Source organism: Siphateles boraxobius, unplaced genomic scaffold, assembly GCF_051911475.1.
Source record: "Siphateles boraxobius isolate OS27281-9 unplaced genomic scaffold, OSU_SipBor_1 8, whole genome shotgun sequence".
In the NCBI taxonomy this organism is placed as follows: domain Eukaryota; kingdom Metazoa; phylum Chordata; class Actinopteri; order Cypriniformes; family Leuciscidae; genus Siphateles; species Siphateles boraxobius.
This window is the reverse complement of record NW_027509208.1, coordinates 23267575-23287432: the sequence shown is the minus strand read 5'-3', so window position 1 is coordinate 23287432 and position 19858 is coordinate 23267575. Positions and strand designations below refer to the sequence as shown.

General features: G+C 41.9%; 1 protein-coding gene across 1 annotated transcript in view; it reads right to left on the bottom strand.

Moving 5' to 3' along the window:
• Window positions 1-6880: 6880 nt before the first annotated feature.
• Window positions 6881-19858, bottom strand: part of LOC143729262 (exostosin-1) — a 494506-nt gene continuing 481528 nt past the window's right edge. Inside the window, exons 11-12 of the mRNA XM_077220443.1 lie at window positions 8578-8749; window positions 6881-7539 (exon numbers count right to left, since the gene is read on the bottom strand). Coding sequence (XP_077076558.1) covers window positions 7354-7539; window positions 8578-8749 — 358 coding nt within the window. The 3' untranslated portion in view covers window positions 6881-7353. The remainder of the gene's footprint in view (window positions 7540-8577; window positions 8750-19858) is intronic.

The window sequence follows — 19858 nt, the reverse complement described above, 5'->3', positions numbered from 1 at the left end:
CCGTGTGGTCGTCTGATTCAGAGATTTCGTCCAGGAGAAATTGCGATCGTTGAAATTCTCTGCAGCAGATGGACTCTATCTGTGTCCGTAGCGCACAGCGAGAGCACACGCACCAGCAGCCCGCCTCAGCTCGACCCAGTCCGGGCTCCTCGTCCGCGACAGGCAGCCGCCTCCTGATCCTCCATCAGCCTCAGCTGCTCTTCACTATATTGCGGCTCGTAAAGATAGCCACGAACAGCGGATTCGAGCAGCAGAATTTCAAAATCCTCTACTTCCATATCATGTTTAGTTTCTTCCGTCATTGTCGTAACTTCCTATATCCACAGCGCTTGTTAGCTTAGCTTATAAACAAGATGGCTGATATTGCTTTCAGTATCTGCAAGTGAAGTCCCACACACTGATCTGTGATAGCTCTGTTAGCGCATTAGGCACAACCCCCTATGGGCGGGTTTGAAAGGGTGGGAATTTGTGCTTGTAGTCTATACAGAAATCCCCCCTTTTTACACTTCCTCCTACAATGACGTCAAATGACGATTTTTGCGTCATTGTAGGAGGAAGTGAAAAAGGTAAATAGTAGATTTCTCTCGTCTCAGGGGAAAATGAAAGAATGTTGCACGACCATTCAATAGTATGACTGGTTGTCTAACAATGGACCTCTTAATGTAAATGGGTGGAGTGACCCTTTAAGGTCTATCCAATCGCGCCCAGAGGCATTTGAGCAACGTCCGTTGGTGACGCCCCTTTGGAATAGCTGTCAATAAACCTTCCCCAGACCCTAACTCAGTTACGACTGAGAAGGGTCTGGTTTTAACCAGGCTAGGTATAGGCTGCTTTCGTCTTAAGTCCCACCTGCAACCGTTCCTTTCATTTCCTTACACCATATTTAGCCAGTTTTATGCCTGGTTCAGATTACACGATTTTTTTGTCTGTTACGATAGTCACTGTGTCAGACTACGCGATTTTGACCCCTAAAATCTTGTCGTGTCGTGGACAAGAAACATGTCAGACTACACGTTGCTTCCTGACCAGTCATCGCGTGCCGTCTTTAATGACGCGCGTGATGTCATCGAGAAAGGCGAAACTAGTAGCGAGTGACTTCCGGAAACGAACGTAAACAAGCAATGGATGAAGCGGTGAAGCTGTCCTGTGTTCAGAAAAACGTAAAAAAAAAGAAAACCCGACAATGGACACGTTCTTGGATTGCTCGAAGAGGACAGTATGGGCTGTCAATCCTCCAAAGAGAACTTGAGGTAAAATATTGTTTTCTTATTTTTACTTTTAGCCAGTAGTACAAGTAATAATGTTGCTAGCTTACCACAACGATAACAGATTACACACACACACACACACACACACACACACACACACACACACACACACACACACACACACACACAGAGAGACTCGCTCACGCACGCACTCACTCACTCACACACACACGCACGCACTCACTCATACACATACATACATAATCACACGCGCACTCCCTCGATTACACATCATATAGGCAGGAGTACTGTTGCCACAGCTCCACGAACCTTTCCTCCATGTCATTACTCTGTGATAGACTTGCTTCAGCCTATCAGAAGCTAGCGCTGTTTTTTTTCCGGGTATGCTTTATAGTTTACAGAAAATACGTCATGAAGGAGACAAGTCGTTAAGAGCAAAGACTGCAAGTATGTGTATAGGGACAGGGACATTCACTAACCCATGGTTGTCCCTTCAAATAGTGCACTATACAATGGTATGGGGGGGGGGGTAGGTGATTTCAGACAAAACATATGACTCAAATTTACAAGAACAAATATGAAAACATGCACAAAAATGTTTTTGTCATATATGAGGTAATTTAACTCTGTCTCTCGTGACATTTTGCAGACTCTGCGGTGTACGTTAATGTGTTTTGAAGGAGGCATGGGTTTGGAGACACTCTGAAGGGAGGGTGGGATCTTATACTTTTAAAGCTAGCTTTCTATTGCTAGTCTCTACAAAAATGCCTAGCCTACCTTTAAAAGACCCTGCACCCAATCTTTAGTTTTGACTTTATATTCAACTCTATTTGTATTGTGACAATGTGTGTAGTAGGCTGTATGTAAATTAACAATGTTTATTCATTCTCTGTGTTATATGGACAGAGAAATTCACATTTATTTGTCAGCAAAAGTCCGCCTGATAACGCAATACTGTGGTAAGCCCGCCTGATAACGAAATACTGTGGAAAGCGTATCCATCTTATTTTTCAATGCGGAAGTAAGGTGTTTTCTGTGAATGTGTGGGACTTCCGTTTCATTAGCTGCTATAGGGAAATAACGAGAAGAATATATCAAAATGCAGTAAACTGTAAAACTGTTTTCTACAAACCAGCTTGTTTATAATTAAGATAATGCATTATGGTAAGCAGAGATGGGGGACTCGAGTCACATGACTTGACTCGAGTCAGACTCGAGTCGCAAATTTAAGGACTTGAGACTTGCTTGACTAAATTAAGAAAATGACTCGACTTGCCTTTGACTTGAGATCCAATGACTTGAGACTTGACTTGACTTGAACTGTATGACTCGAGAATGACTTGATACATTTATCATCGCAACATCAATTGATGAACAAAATGAAAGCAACGGAACCATTGACGCCAGTCATCAGATTCTGCGCGATTGCGTGACACTGCATAAGCCCAGAAAAAACATACACCGCTGTGAGCGCGCTAAATACAAAAACATCTCCCAGCATTGTTTCTTTTTGGATATAAACACTAGAAATTGACTATATTCATACCAGAAGATTTGCTGTACGCATAATAACTGGCAAGGGATATCGGACGACCATCACAACCTCGAACAGTCGAACTTCATTCACCACGTCTAAAAGTAAGCTATGGCTTGTTTAACCTGTTTGTTATAGTTAATTTGAGTATCTTTATATCGAGAATATTGGTCAAAACAGCATGCCTCTTTATACACAATTATGTTTTCAAATGTAGCTTAATGTTGTCAATATTCAAATGATAATTAATGATGTCATATGTTTTGTATAACATTTGCCACATTTCTTTTTAAATCATGCTTTAAAGCCAAATATGTCGTTCTTTCCAATGACAAACAAACAACATAGAAAACTGTTAATGTTTTGTCGTGTTTTATGTTTCTGTTAAAGCAGGGTTAGATGTGATCAGGGGTTACATCTATTAGATGTTATCAAAATGCCAGCAGAATTAATATTGCACCCAAAATTCAAAATGTGGTGGAAAAAAGTGCCCTAGTATGAGTTATTTTCATAATTATAATATATGATATTTTAAAAATATTTCCAGAATATTGACGCGATTGCAAATGTAATAATGATTTTATAAAACAGTTCAGTAAACAAAGAGTGAATATTGTGATGTGACATTTAGACATAGCCTAATATTCCAAATATTTTCTGTTTTTGCTCGATTTCTCCAATGACAATAGTTCCAAACAAGCCACAGAAAGAGTTATGCGTATTTGCAGGGGCGTCATGCAAGCCAAAATTCTGGGGGGGGCACAATCTGAGGCAATTCTTTTCTGTCGGTTAGACTAGGCTAGCTATCGATAACGTTACACTGACACAACTTAAGTTAATGCTCTGAATTCGCAGCTAATATCAAATCCATAACTATTTGATCAAGTTAAAATTTCCAGGTCAACCACAAATAATCCCACTACCTTTTAATATCATCCGATAACTAATTAAATGCTGATTTGTTGTTTTGCCCACTTACCACTTCAAGACCATATGTAAAACATTGCCAGCTCAACGTGCGAGACGAGTGAGTTGCTTGAACATACACAGCAAAGATTCTAGAGCGCTGATTTGATATACAGAGACACCATATTAGGAAAAAGGGGCGGGCTGATGCTGACCCAGATTCATCCAGAAAATCAGGCATGTGATTGGCTAAGGACAAAAAAGCAGGAAAATATACAGATTTTCTTGTTTTATTAACATTAAATAGATAGTTCTCCCAAAAAATTTAATTGTCATAATTTACTCTCTCAAGTTGTTTTAAACCTGAATACGTTTTTTTCTTCTGTTGAAGTTATTTGGAAGAATGTGGGTAACCAAACAGTTGATGTACCCCAGTGATTTCCATAGTATATTTTTCACAATGGAAGTCAATGGGGACTGTCTGGTTATCCACATTCTTCAAAATATCTTCTTTTGTGTTCAGCACAATAAATAAATTAATATCGGTTTGGAACAACATTACAGTGAATAAATAATGACAGAATTTTTATTTTTGGGTGAACTATCCCTTTAAGGACAAGCGGCTGCATGTTTATTATTAGGGCTACTGTCTCTTTAAAACCTGTACGCAACGCGTCTAATTTGACAAGCAGATTTCTCTAAATTTTCTCGGTTTGCTTTCAGTTTAGACAACCAACTTTCCTTATGTATTTGTGTGTAACCTTGTGTGTATTTGAGAGTATTAGCGAAATAAGACTCAAAAGATAACTTAGTCCAGTAACCAGGCGCTGTTAGACAGGCTTTTTTAGTGCATGTGCACGTCAGGTGTTCGCGCTCAGTAAAGCGCATGTTAGAACAGCGCATCTGCAGTGAATGACATGTTTAACCGGCAAGGCTTTAAAGCACATGCAAATAATTAACTTTTGTGAACTCACTGCCCGTTCCTCTGCGCTAACATTTGATATTATTTGTCGCGTTGTAGCCTACACTAATGATGTTGAGACGGAGGCGCCAGAACTGCAACTGATAGAATGCACGACATTTATTTCTACAAAAGCAGTCAGCAGCTTGTTTGGAGCAAGGATCATAGCGCAAATTTGAACTATATCGATATGGTCTAATTCCATATCACATTTAAAAATATATAGATATATTTTTTATATCGATATGGTCCAGTCCTACTGGTGGACTAACGGCGATGTGCTTGTCAAATGTCAACGATATCACTTGTTGATACTTGGAAAGGAAGGAAAAAATCTGTACGCACGTCAGCCTGTTATGTCCTCATATCTCCTCTCCTTTTCACTCCGGCAAATCGGAAAATCCGGAAAAATCACATTCCTGAGAATAGGCTACATTTGAGTCGTTATAGGCTCTGGTAATTATGGAGCATAATAGGAATCAAAAAAATTATCAGGGAGGAAAAATATGAATGGGCATCACTTTGAATGGGCATGACGCCACTGCGTATTTGTGATTCAGTGACCTAGTTGCTTAGTTCCAGAACGAATCTGCCGTTTTGAACATAAGTTAAATGAATGCTTCTATGATTCGTACATTAATACGGTAATTTGGCGCCACCTATTGGCGGTTTTAACTTCATAATTAAAAATATATAACTTGTATTAAGGGGATGCCAGTTTGAAGAATGCCTTTGGTCGCATAGGAATTATACTTGAATTCTGAATTGTTTAATACCTTTTAATGGTCTTCTGCAATGTTTGAGGCATATTTATTTTTTCATACTTTAATGTTGGCCTAATTTCAGTTACATTTAGATTTTTATTGTAGTAACCACTCAGCTGTATGTGGAAATGCATATATTAAAAAAAAATGTTGCAAATAAAACCATAGTCCACAACTTCTGTAGTTTTAACTTATTTTAATATATAAATTCAGTGAAATCGTCAAACGTTTGTATGACTTGCCAGTGACTTGTGACCCAAGCTACGACTTGACTTGACTTCCTTGACATAAGGCAGTGACTTGACTTGACTTGCCTTTATAAAAAATTTACTTGGACTTGCTTGAGACTCGAAGGTTAAGACTTGAGACTTGCTTGTGACTTGCACATGTGTGACTTACTCCCACCTCTGATGGTAAGAAATACCAATTAGCTATAACAAGCAGCATAACAAGCTGTTTTGTACAGCTAAAAATAACTGGAAGCGAATGACTACGGAAGCCAGACACATTAAAATTACAAATGGCCGTGCCCGCTCTTACCTGAAAAATTAGGGCTGCGTTCCAGTCCATAATTGTCATGCTCTTCACTCGCTAACTTCCCTCCATCTCGTTCACTCAGATGTACATCATTACTTATGTTGCATGAGTGGCCACTATTGGCGGAACCTTTGCAATAGGCTGAATTGGAACTTGCTAAAGCCCTTGATCACTTAGAATCCACTATGGGTTGATTTATTATTTATGTTTTTCCCTTACAAAATTGTTTAATGCAGCATTCTATATGTATATGGGTGTGTTTGGGTTGTTTATAATTTTTTTTTAAATAATTAATTTATCATAGAGTTGTTTGTGGTGGGGTAAATTAAACACAATATGCGTTGATGTCACAATCGTGTTGCATTGTGGTATATGGAGCTGTCTGAAGTGTACATATGAAGTAGACTCTGAAGTAGGGTCTGTCCATATAAACTTCCCTCGTCCACTTCACGAAGTGGAACGCACTTCAAAATGGCGGCAGGGATTCCCCCGAGGGGAAGTGCTTAGGGAAGTTCGCAAGTGCGTATCTAAAGGTAGACTGGAACGCAGCCAAGCTGGATACATTGCAGACTGAGGGGAGGGGCCATGCCCAGTGCATTAGGGGTTCTTAAGTTTTCCTACCATTTTGGCAAAAGGGAAGAAAACAGTATATTTTCTGTTTTTTTTCAGCACCGATTTTCTCCCCGCCTTTCTAATGTATAGGCAGCCAAGTTTTATTGAAAGCCCATTTTGCCAGCCAAGTACCCGTTTTAGGGGTTGATGCCTTATTTAACACCCATCCCCCATTATTCACACCCTTCTCACAAATTGTTCAAAAGCCCTGTGTTAGCTTTCCAACCCAACCTGTTTTTCTTCAAAACATCAGAATATTACTGATATTGGATAAAACGTTCTGAAGTAACATTGTGGTATTAAAGGTTAAAACAAACACACTGAAGTGATACAAAAGTTGATATTTAGGGTGCATACCCACTTTGCATTCATAGTTTTATTTTTTTTACCTTCTTTTAAATAAAAAGATAATTTCTTTAAAAAATAATTGAAATTAAAATACATATTGCAGGCATAGGCGATTCTTTCAGCTATTTTTCATCCATCCACACGCCTGTTTCAACGTGTGCAGTGACCACAGCCCTCCCAAACAACAACACCGACAATGACAACAAATTCAAACGCGCAAAGACCAGTCTGATTCTGAGCAGCTGTTTGCCACAAAACTTTCAGCCGAGATAAAACCATTCAGTGTTGCATATTTTGTTATAATTTATTCTGTAGATGGAATATATTGTTTTTGTCTCTGTTTTTGTCTCCAGGTGAATTGAACACTGCAGGTCTGTTTCAGGATGTCCGGTTGAGTTCATTGGAGTGTGAGGGAGGGGTGGGCTGGGGGGGGGTCTGGGGGTTGGAGGAGGAGATAGCCCTTTACAACCTCTCGATGTCTCTGTATTTCTTGCGTAGGATGGAGACCTGGTCTTTGAAGAGCACGGGATCCAGACGCAACTGAGAGTGTAAGAGAGGCATGAAGCCAAACCAACTTGTGAAAGAGTTCATGCAGGACTGACGCTGTGCAAAGTGGTCTGGGTCGGCCCATCGAGACGCCTTAGAGCCCTGAGAGAGAGAGGGAGAGAGAGAGAGAGAGGTCTGTGTATGGTTCACCAGGCAGATTATGAATGAGGGCAGGAACATGTTATTGGAATTGGGCAGCACTTTAAAAGACACTGACAAACAGAGCGAACACGGAGTGTTCATTTCACGACTCAGAGGATAGACGACAGTTATGGCCTTACAATCATGAGAAACGCTTTGGAAGGATGTCAAGCCCCTTGTTAAAGAAGCTTACAATCCACTAATACAGAACTACGCGCACCCAATCCTTTGAGAGGAACATGCAAATATTTTGTATTGTTCATAACTTGTTTCATCACAAAATCTTTAGACATCCTTGACATGACTGACTGATATTTTACCATTTTGAGATTATAATCAGCAAATAGCCATTTAGCTTCTAGCTAATCTCATGTCAAGAATCTATATTTACATTTTTATACTATTATTTTGCAACAATAGAATTATTATTTTTTTCAAAAATGGACGAAGAACATATTACTAGAGATGGTTACTTGTTGGTATCGGAGCATTTAAATGAGTTCATAAGTGCAGTATCGGGCCCGATGCGGATACTCTTATCAGGGCATCCCTACAGCATCCCTACTTATTACATTATCATTGTATTACATTTTCATTATTTCGGCCATTGTTCACCTTGCTCTGAAAAGATATGTTGGATAATTATTAATGCTAAAGAGTGCAGAGTTTTGAAAAAGGCAGAGGTGATATACAATTGGAAAGAAAGAATGAGGAAATGTATTAAAAGAGAAGGAGAAGGAGAAGGAGAGCAAGGGGAAATGGGTAAAGTAGACAGACAGAGAGTAGGAAAGTACAGCAACCTTGCTGTCAATCATTAATCTCACCTTACCATAAAGACATTCATCAAACGGACCAATACTGCTGAATCAGATCAACACACACTCACAGCCCTGGAGCGCTCCATCCATCACACACTACACAGGCATTTCTGATCTCAATAGGGAATCGCCCTGGACACACACTCATCTATTTACAACCCATACACACACAGACTCATACCTGCTGCATCATGGTTTCCTTGTACTGTTTTTTCTGCGTGACTTTGATTGGTGGGAGTTTGGATACTGCAGAGATGAGGAAATTCATGAGGATATCCTCACAGTTGGCCAACTGGTCCACCATTGACAGCAGAGACATTGGCAGGTAATATGTGTACAGGTGATGGTAATACCTGTCCAAAATAAATAAATAATATATTAATAAAGATATTATTTAGCTGTGTGAAAAACACCCTTAATTTGACATCACAAAGTAAATATTTATGTTCTGTTTGTGGACTCTTATATTGTGTTTCCTTTGTTTTCCTTAGTTCCTGTTTGCTTGGTTTCTGATTACATCATTTGTTACTATGGTTACTTATTGGTTAACTGATTATGTTTACCTATGTCTTATTTGGTTCCTCATTTAGCCAGTGAATTTAAGCCCTCAGTTTTGTTCCACCTTTTGTCCTGTATTGTCTATGGTTGTGTGTAGCTGTGGCAGATTCTCCAGGGGGGTATTCCAGAAAGCAAGGTTATCTTACCATCCAACATACCCTGAACACTTGGTTAATTAACTCAAACCTTACTTACTCAAGGTATGGAATACGGAAGTAAGTTTGGCCAACCCAGAGCAGGTTATTAGACATACCTGCTTTCTGGAATACCCCCTGCTGCTACGGGTTTGTTTGTTTGAGTGATGTTGCCGCATCAAAATCCTTCTCCTCTTCTTTCACCTGCCTAGGCACAGATATTACACCCCATTCACCACTGAGTTTCTCTAGTAATTTCATGTGTCTACTCTACTGGGGTCCAGGGACTGCAAAAAAAAAAAAAAAAAAAAAAAAAAAATTGTATAACAATTTAAATATAATGTTACATCTGACCAAATTCCTACTGTTATAGTTATAGTTCTCCCAAAAATTAAAATATTATCAATTTCTCAAGTCCATTGCAAATAGATTTGCTATGGTGCTGCTGCTTTTATTGCTGCTGCTGCAGAGCAAGTACAGACACTTGCTACTGCTAATAGATACACAACACTGCTGTGAGCAAGTATGCTGCTGCTATACAATATAGCGTACATGAATTACCCAGGGCAGATCTATACAGGTGGAGCTGGGGAAGTTGGAGGGTTTCTGAAAGCGCGCTGCAACTGCTACAGCAAATGCTGACCAAGTATTTGAAGGTTGAGCAGCGAGTTCATTGGCTACTGATACAGCAGGAACCAATCAGCTGTGCCCTAGAGATAATGATGTGATTGCAAACAGATTATGGACCTATCAGTTTCATGACAGAACTTTGTATTTTTTTTTCTTCAGGTTCATGCATCTAATAACCATCTTGTATTGTTTTAAACATTTTTGTAATGCTGTCAATATTTATAATATTTTTCACAACATAAATGGTCCTTATACATGAAAATACATAGCGTCCTTTACCCTTTGATTGGCAGCTGCCCAGAAAACACTAGCAACCACATAATACATTAACAAACCCTGCTAGTATAATGGCAGTGTGTATTGAATGAGCAAGCACGCTTACATTTACTTGAAAATATAAAAATCTTGTTTTATAGTGTTATTCACTTCAAGAAATAGTTTACCCAATAGTTACCCAATAGTTGTCATTCCAAATGCACTGTGTGCACTTTTTTCTTCTGCTGAACACACACTCACTAACACTGTTAACACTGTGACTTCCCTTGTATTTTTTTGTCCAGACAGCGGAAGTCAATGGAAACTGAAACTGTTTAGTTACCAACATTCTTCAAAATATCTTCTTTTGTGTTCCACAGAAGAATTGAACAAGCTCATAATTAATTAATATAGAAACCATTATTCTTATTTATCTTCATATAAATGTTCTTCTTGGTGGGACTGAGATAGTCACTCATGATATCCTTCACAGACAGAGACAGGAGGGGCCCACCCTGCTGTGATAACCTCAAAAAGACGGATGTTTTAATCTCTGTGAGTGACACCTTCTCTCTCTCTCTCTCTCTCTCTCTCTCTCTCTCTCTCTCTCTCTCTCTCTCTCTCTCTCTTATATATATATATATATATTAAACTATTAAACAGAATCTCATTTCCTGCCTGCAGATGTCTTGTCTGTCCTTCTCTTTCCTTCCTTCTCTTTTATTCTCTCTCTTTGAGGGAAAGCCATCAAAACGTTTCTCTCAGCCCTGCAGGTGGCTTATCTCTCTTCACACGTTTATTTATGTCTTTTTCTCTTGTGCACTTTAAGCTCGGGTCACTTTGCAGGTGGTGTGTCAGCTCGCTGGCCAGTAGCAAAGCAGTTAATCTGTGTGTCGGGTGTGTAATGTGTCAGACTGAGGGTCTGTGTGTGTGTGTGTGTGGCTCTGCTGTGAGTGATGAGTTCGGAGACCTTCGGCTAAAACAAACTGTGAACTCCATCTCACCTGTGCCATTTATCGTTAAAATATGGCCGGTGAAGCTGTCAGCCTGAACATTTATTACCTGCTTTAATATCAGCCTGTCTCTGAGTGATCTCTATTGCAGCAGGTCTCACATTCAAGTTTTACAAGCATCTGACACTGACCTTGTACCAGCCTCTTGTCCAAATTCACTGAGAATCTGCAACAGTGAGTGTAGATTCAACAAGCTTTGAATCCCTGCTATGCTGTTGCTTGGGTGTTGTGGTTACTACAGTGTTTCAATGCGACTGCTAAGGTGCTCTTAGTGTTTGTATAGTGTTGCTATGGTGTTGTGGATGGTTACTACAGTGTTTCAATGCTGTTGCTAGGGTGTTAGGGTTACTACAGTGTTTCTGTGAGATTCCTAAGGTCTTCTGAGTGTTTTATAGTTTTGGTATGCTATTGCTAGGGTGTTGTGGTTACTACAGTGTTTCTATGGGATTGCTAAGGTGCTCTGAGTGTTTTTATAGTGTTGCTATGCTGTTGCTAGGGGTTTGTGGATTGTTACTGTGTTTCTATGATATTGCTAAAGTGCTCTGAGTGTTTTTATATTGTTCCTATACTGTTTTTATACTGTTACCTATACTGTTATTGTTCCTATACTGTTCCTATATGTGACAGGACAGGAACAGTATAGGAATCCCCCCCCCCCCCCCCCCAGTTTTTTTTAGTAAAAAACTACTTTACTAAATCTAGCTATATGTGTAGCTTGATGATTCTTGGTATATCACTTGTATGTCAGAGTTAAATTTAACAAGCTAAAGAAACAAATCAGTCCTTTCTTTCCACAGGGAAATCAGGGTACTATATTCAAGTCTTTTGTGGTTTCTTCAAAGATGGACTTTATTACTCTGAATGATAGTCCAGCTATGAAAAATTGTATGAATATATAATAAGACAAAGTCCATCCATGACCGGGGGATTGTTAAACTCCAACAAACATAAATAAAACACATGTATCATAACAGTATATTTCAAGTCTTCTGAAGTCATATGATACAGTAGCCGTTTGTGAGAACAGAATTAAATTTATGTAATTTTTCCACTGAAAACCCTTCATTATACCCATCGTTGGGCAGTAACAAGTTAACGCGTTACAGAAATAATATTACTTCACTGGTAACTATTAGTGTAACTAATTACTAATAAAATGTAAGTTATATCACATTTACCATCCAAAAGAAATGGCTAGTTACTAGTTATCAGTAATGATTTGAAATTCAAAAATCCAATCATACCTATAATTTATAATTTTGATATATTTTTTAATTGTTTAATTATTATAAATTACAGTACTAGTTCCCTCTCTAGAGAGAACCGACGTCACATTAGTAACCAAGTACGTTCTCTTACGAGAGTTTCTCTCGTACTGTGTAATATCTTAGTCTAACACAGTGTAAAATGCCGTGCGTACTGGGATCCGACACCAAAGTCCCAAGGGCAGTAACCCGGGGCTCATATAGTGCATAATCACCATAGACTCACAGAGAGTCGGAGAAGAGAGGCTGTAAGCATCATTCCCCATAAATAGCATCCTACAGGAGCTAATCATGTTAACAGAGTACCACACAGTCAGGGCGAACAGCATTCAACCTGAACTGGGTAGTAGTATGGGTTTTTCAACACCCATGGAGCTGTTCTATCGATTAGTGAACGATGCACAAGCAAAATTCAGCCTTCTGAGCCGGAGCAACGGGGCAGACAGAGCTGATTACTAGACCAACAGAAGCTTAGCCTGTAAGGCAGGAACCTCTAGGTTATAAAACGTCATAAATGTAGACGGCGAGGCCCAGCCTGCCAGTGTACAGATATCCTGGAAGGTAATCCCGCTATACCACGCCCACGAAGAGGCCACGCCTCTCGTGGAGTGCGCTCTGACACCAAAAGGACACTGCAGGCCCTTAGAAGTGTAAGCCAGCGCTATGGCCTCGACTATCCATCTGGATAGGCTCTGTTTTGACGCGGCTAGTCTCTTAGAACGCCCGCCAAACAAAACAAAGAGCTGCTCAGTCTTTCTGAAAGCAGACGAGCGGGACACATAAGTTCTCAGCACCCTGACAGGGCATAGGAGACTCGTATCCTACTCCTCATCAAGAAGGGAAATCACCTGGGCCCTGAACGGTGTGTTGAGGGATATGGGCACGTACCCGTGCCTTGGTTTGAGTATGACTTTCGAGTCATTAGGCCCGAATTCCATACATGTCGCGCTCACCGAGAGCGCTTGTAAATCCCCAATGCGCTTCACCGAAGCTAGAGCAACAAGAAACACTGTTTTGAAAGACAAATGTTTCATGTCTGACAAATGGATTGGCTTGAAAGGGGCACCTTTCAAGGCTTCCAAAACCATAGAAAGGTCCCACACGGGGACTGAAGGAGGTCCGGGAGGGTTCAGCCTCCTAGCTCCTTTGAGGAATCGTAGGACCAGATCGTTTCTACCCAGTGACTGGCCAGACGCCGGTTTAGTAAACGCTGCTATGGCCGCCACAAAAACTTTGAGCGTGGATGGGGTTCTGCCCTTATCCAGTAGCTCTAGAAGGAAGGAAAGCACTTCCGTATCCCCGCAGTCTAGGGGTGAAAAGCCCTGAGCTTGACACCAGCCAGAGAACACAGACCATTTCGAGGAATAGAGCCGTCTAGTAGACGGGGCTCTAGCCTGTGTGATTGTGTTTAACACTCCCTCCGGGAGGCTAGCGGGTACCCGTTGATGGCCCATGCATGCAGGGACCATGGCTCCGGGCGAGGATGCCAGATCGAGCCCTTGGCCTGAGAGAGGAGGTCTTTCCTCATCGGTATTGGCCACAAGGCAGTGCTGGTCAGCTGCATCAGGACTGGGAACCAAGCCTGGTTCGTCCAGAGCGGAGCCACAAGCAGCACTGAGCATCCGTTTTCCCTGATTCGTTCCAACACCTGAGGCAGAAGCGAGACGGGGGGAAAGGCATAGAGAGGGCAGCGGGCCAGACGTGGGCCAGTGCATCCCTGCTTTTGGAGAAAAACTTTGGACAGTTAACGTTTTCTTGGGACGTGAACAGGTCCACCTGCGTTCTGCCGAATGTCTCCCACAGCAGTCTGATCGTCAGTGGGTGCAGCGACCATTCTCCTGCTGGAAGATTGTTTCTGGACAGTCTGTCTGGTCCCAGATTCAGGTGACCAGCCACATGTACTGCTTTCAACAAAAGCAGGTTGTGCTGAGCCCAGACCAGGAGGCATTCCATCAGCCTGTGAAGGTTTCGGGACCTGACGCCACCCTGGTGATTTATATAAGCCACCACTGACATGTTGTCCGATCGGACCAGGACGTGGTGACCTTTTATTCGGGGACAAAAACGCCTCAGCGCGTTGTCGAGTGCCGTCATTTCCAGACAGTTTATGTGCAGAAGCTTTTCCCGTTCTGACCAATGGCCAAAGAACTGTCTGCCCTCGAGCAGCGCTCCCCATCCCGAGGTGGAGGCGTCCGTGGACACCACCTTCACACTCAAGGAAGTCCTCAGACTCACGCTTGACTGATACCAGTCGATCGCTTTCTAAGGTTCCAGAGCTGAGACACATTTCAGATCGACCTTGAGGCGAAACAGGCTGGAGGCCCATGCCCAAGGCGCAACTCGCGCTTTCAGCCATGACTGCAGTGGGCGCATGCGAAGCAGACCCAGCTGGAGTACCGAAGATGCTGAGGCCATAAGGTGCTGAGCATTTTCTGAAACCTTTTGAGCGGTACTATAGTGCCGCAGCGGAAGGATTTTGCAGCGCGCTGAACGTTCAGTCCGCGCTCCGGCGTCAGGCGCGCTGTCATAGACAGCGAGTCCAGTACTGTGCCCAGAAAATAAATTTTCTGACTGGGAGACAGCGAACTTTTCGCCCAATTGACTGTTACACCCAGGTTCTCGAGATGCTCGAGTAATATGGTCCTGTGTTCTATGAGCTCTGAGCGTGATCGAGCTAGAATCAACCAATCGTCCAAGTAGTTCAAAACTCGCATGCCCCGAAATCTCAGGGGTGCGAGAGCCTCGTCCATGCACATCGTAAATGTACGGGGTGCCAGGGACAGGCCAAACGGCACGACTGTGTATTGATATCCCTGGCCCTCGAAGGCGAATCTCAAGAAACGCCTGTGACGTGACGCTATTTGTATTTGGAAATAAGCGTCTTTCAGATCTATTGACATAAACCAGTCCTCCTGGCGAACTTGCGCAAGGATTTTCCTGGTTGTAAGCATTCTGAACAGGCTCTTCACAAGCACTCTGTATAGTTCCCGCAGTTCTAGAATGGGTCTGAGACCCCCGTCTTTTTTCGGTACCAGAAAATATCTGCCGTATACACCCCCTTCGCTCTGAGCCTGAGATAAAGGTTCTATGGCCCCTTTGCTCAGTAGTTTCGCTATTTCGGCTCGAAGTAGGTGAGCTACCTCGTTTTTTACCGTAGTTTCGACACGCGCCGTGTAACGGCGAGGACGTCGAGCGAACTGCAGCGAATAATCTCTTTTTATAGTGTTCTGTAGAGCCCTGCACGGGCCTCAAATCTAGGCCCGAGCCCGGCCCTGGCCCGAAACGCTCAGGCCCTAGCCCGACCCGTGTCCGACAGCTCATCAGAATTATCAGCCCGAGTCCGACCCGAGCCCGTATTTTTTTTTTTTATGACACAGCGGCAGCCTGCCCTATTTGCAGCCATTAAAATAGGTCAGTTTTGTTGGTTATGTTTCTTTTTATTTCTTTATTAAGTTAAGACAAATGTTTGGAGCATTTTTTTTTAAAAATGACGACCAAGCAGCCGCGCCGACAGCGAGTAAAACATGATTAATTTAGCCTCTCAAATCAACGCTAATAGGCTACTTTACTTGGCTACAATAAAAACCATAGATATAAAACACTTCAAGCATATCACACAGACAGTTAGTTTAATAAATGTTTATTTATTAAACCACAGTGAGTAAAACATCTTTTTTAAATAGCCTAGAGGCAAGCTCAGGCTGCTCGCAATCCTACAATCTAAAAGCCTACAAAGCCTACAATCTAAACAAACTAAATTAAATTAATTAAAAACAAACTCGCAGGTTATCTTACCTCAAAAATTCACCACAGAACATGGCCATTCTTTTTTCCAATAGTTTAACAGTTAAACGAAAATAAAGTCCAATCAAACGAAAAACATCAGTAGTTTACAACAGTTAAACGAAAATAAAGAAGAGAGCGAAAGAAGAGAGAGTTGCAATATTGCAACTCTTTTCGAATATTGTCTGCTGTTTTGGCCTCGTTTGGGAAGCTTGTTGTGGTGAGTACCCTGCTCTTCATGTCATATTGTGGTGTGACATAGTGACATGTGATTGACATGTAGCTTATTTTACGGTGATCATCCGTCCACATGTCAGTTGTCATGCCCACATTTATCAACGACATGACCCACTTGATTTCTTCAACCACGTCCCCTCTCTTAGCAGTCGCCAGTTCTTTGCACTTTCGGGAGATTGTGGTGGGGTCAGGGAGTAAACTTGTTACTGGCAGACGTCCATGGGCTGCGCCTACATTTATTAGCTCTTGCGCTAACTGGATGAAACCGTTCCCTGCTACCGTTTCAAATGACCGAATGTCCATACAACAGAAATTCACGCATTTATCTGTGATCAGTGATTTCACCCTAGAAGGAGTTTGTTTGGCAAGGAAATCACTCACACTCATTTGTTTGCTGCTGCTGGTTGGTGCGCTACCGTTACATCCACCACGCTCAAAATGTCTTTGTAAATGAGATGATCCCGTCTTCTTACTATCGTAGCTTAGCACAGCCTTGCAAGTTGTACACTGTGCATAACCAGTTGGCTCATCATTTAAGGTTGTCACGATTTGAAAAACAGCCCAGAAGTTTGCCTTTCCTCTGGTGTTTTTTACCGTTTTAAGTTGGCCATCTGCGATTTTTCTCTTAATATTCTCCATTATTTGCTCATGAGGTGAATCGTGGGTCGCGCCGCTGATGGGAAACCTTTTGTGTGTGTGCGTGCGTGCGTGCATGCGTGAGACTGTCATGTCAGTCATTTGTTTGTGTAATTAAAAGATTATGAAAGTTATGAGGTTATGAAATGGCTTTTTATGTTTGTTTTTCTATCGTCGACGTCAACTTCATATACATTTTTAAATTAATGTCTAAAAATATAAAAAGTAGGATAACCCAAAAAAGGCCCGAGGCCCGGCCCGCATGTGAACTATGACGTGAAAATTGGCCCGAAGCCCGGCCCTAGGGGCGTAAATAAGTCGGGGCCCGTCGGGCTCGGGCTGAAATGCAGGGCTTTAGTGTTCTGCACCCATTCTGACACCCCGGGAAGCTTTGCCCACACATTTGCATGAATGGCTAGAGGTAGAATGAGATCTGGGCTCTGGCCGCAACGTAGTGGCGACCGAAGAGCTCCGGTGTGCTGAAACGTAAACACGGTGTTTGCAGTGTTCGAGGCGGGGGCGCGCTGATCACAGCGAGCAGCCTGGCCGCGCTCGACTTCTCTATGACCGTTTGTGGGGAGAGAGCGAGCGGGTCGAACCACGTGGGGTTTAACATGTCTGTGAGGGAATGTGGGCGTGGGACAGCGGGCACACTCACTGCACTGAGAACACCATCCGCCTGATTTCATTTGTGCGAGCCCTGTACTGTAGCAGGCTGTGTTTGTGTGTTGGAATGAGCACTGGGCTTTTTTATAACACTCATAACACAGTCGGCCGTGGCCGGAATACCAGAAAATACATTCTTTTACATTTACATTCTGAGATTTATCTGGTTCACCGTAAAAATGGCGTTTGTGTGCAGGCAAGCGGGTTGTGGTATCGGCTTGTTTACTGCAAAATACACTGGGACGGTCACATTGTTTGGAACTGAACGAGCGAGAAGTTTTGGTGAAAATCTGGCTGCAGCGGGATTTTAACACCGTCGTTTTCCTAGGGGGGCTAGGAAGTTTTTGAGACCTCAGGCTTTATCTCAATCCTTGGCCGGGGCCCACGTGGAGGGGGGCGGCGACCAGTAGAGCGAGAGCGCGGTCTCTGGTCTCGGCCCTGGCGGCGCTGAGGAGCGGCGGCGGTGGGCTGCGGCTGCGGCTGCGGCTGGGAGCTCCGAGCAGAGAGCTGTTTTGAGCGACCTGCTGCGGACCTAGAGCGCTTCGGCAAGAAGTGCTTCATTGCCTGTGACGTCTTCTGAACCTCGACGAACCTGTCCGCGAAATCCTTGACGGCAAATCCGAAGAGGCCAGCTGGGGAGATGGGCGCGTCGAGGAACACAGAGTGCCCCGAGTCTGTCATCTCCGATAACGTCAGCCACAGATGTCTCTCAGCCACGGTGAGAGAAGCCATGTTTCGACCAAACATCGGATTTCGCGGCGCAAAGAGCCAGGTCTGTAGCGCTCCTTAAATCCGGCACGCTGATAGCTTCCGGTCCTTCCTCGTCCATTTTGCGGAGAAGGTCGGCCTGGAAGATCTGCAGAATAGCCATAGTGTGCAGTGCTGAAAACGCAACGCGTTTTACATGAATTCAAAATTAAGGATAATTTTTGGCTTGAATATCTCGTGGAAAAGATGTTTTCCCCATAGCATAAGATATTACGCAGTACGAGAGAAACTCTCGTAAGAGAACTGATGAAGCTTGTGGTTGATGAAATGTTGCCTATCTCCACGATTGACTCTCCATCTTTTAGGAAAATCCAAGGATAAAAAACATTTTTATGAAATTCAACACCCCCATTCCATCCAGTGCACCTGTGGAAAGACTTTTCAGCTTAGGAAGATTAGTTCTGACACCAAGAAGCAGACTGTCTGATAAAAGGTTTGAAAAGCTTCTCCTGATGAGACATAGTCACGCTTCAGATGTGAGCAGTGAAAAACTAGTGGTGAGTAAAAAAAAAAAAAGAGTTTAAAATTAAACATGATTGCAAATAGTATATCACTTATTGTAATTAAATTTAACTTAATTGTTGCTGTGTGCCTACTGTTTTATTTGTCTTGTATAAAATGTAATATGAAATGTAATATATGTCAATATATGTAAACTACATATATAATGTCAGTGCTCATGTATGTCTACTGCCTATATGAGAATATATGCAAAATTCATATATATAAAACACATAGACATATATGAAACATATATTTCAAAATATCGCAAAAATGGCCGTTTTCATGTAAGTGACATATATTTTCCCATATATATGTATGTCACATATTTATACTTAATGTTGTCCATATGCGAGAAACCAATACTATACTGTAATATATGCAGACACTGTATATGGTATCATATATGGATAAACTCAAATATTTTCTTCACATGTTTGGACACATAAATGTTCGTACATTTTGCAGGCATATATTTTGTTCTCAGATAAGTCAAATATATGTATAGATATGTCATGCTATTTAAAAAATAAGTACATATATGGCCATATATTACATTTTTGTATGGGTTATTTAAATGAAACATTCAAAGACCACATTCCATTAATTGTTGTTGCCAGATATATACATAGCATACTACTATAAACCGATTTCATCATCAGATTAAATGTTCTGGTGCTTGTTGGCCTCTTTTTCATTCTGCCAACATGTTTGGTTGGTTCTGTTTGAACCCTGTTGCAGATTTTACTATGCTGCTGCTTTATTAAATAACAGAAGTTGTTTAAAAAATAGTGGCTTATAATCAGTTTGAGTCAGTTGTACTCTTTGTTTATCTGTAACTTTCATAGATTCACAGGCTGCAAAAACCATGCAATTTCCAATTTTTTGGGCTGTAATGGTAAATAGTAGTGTAACTAATTACTTTTGGCCGAGAGTAATTATTAATAACATTACCTTTGAAAGGAGTAATAAGTCAGACCTCTATATATCTTCACCAATAGATATATATGCAGAAG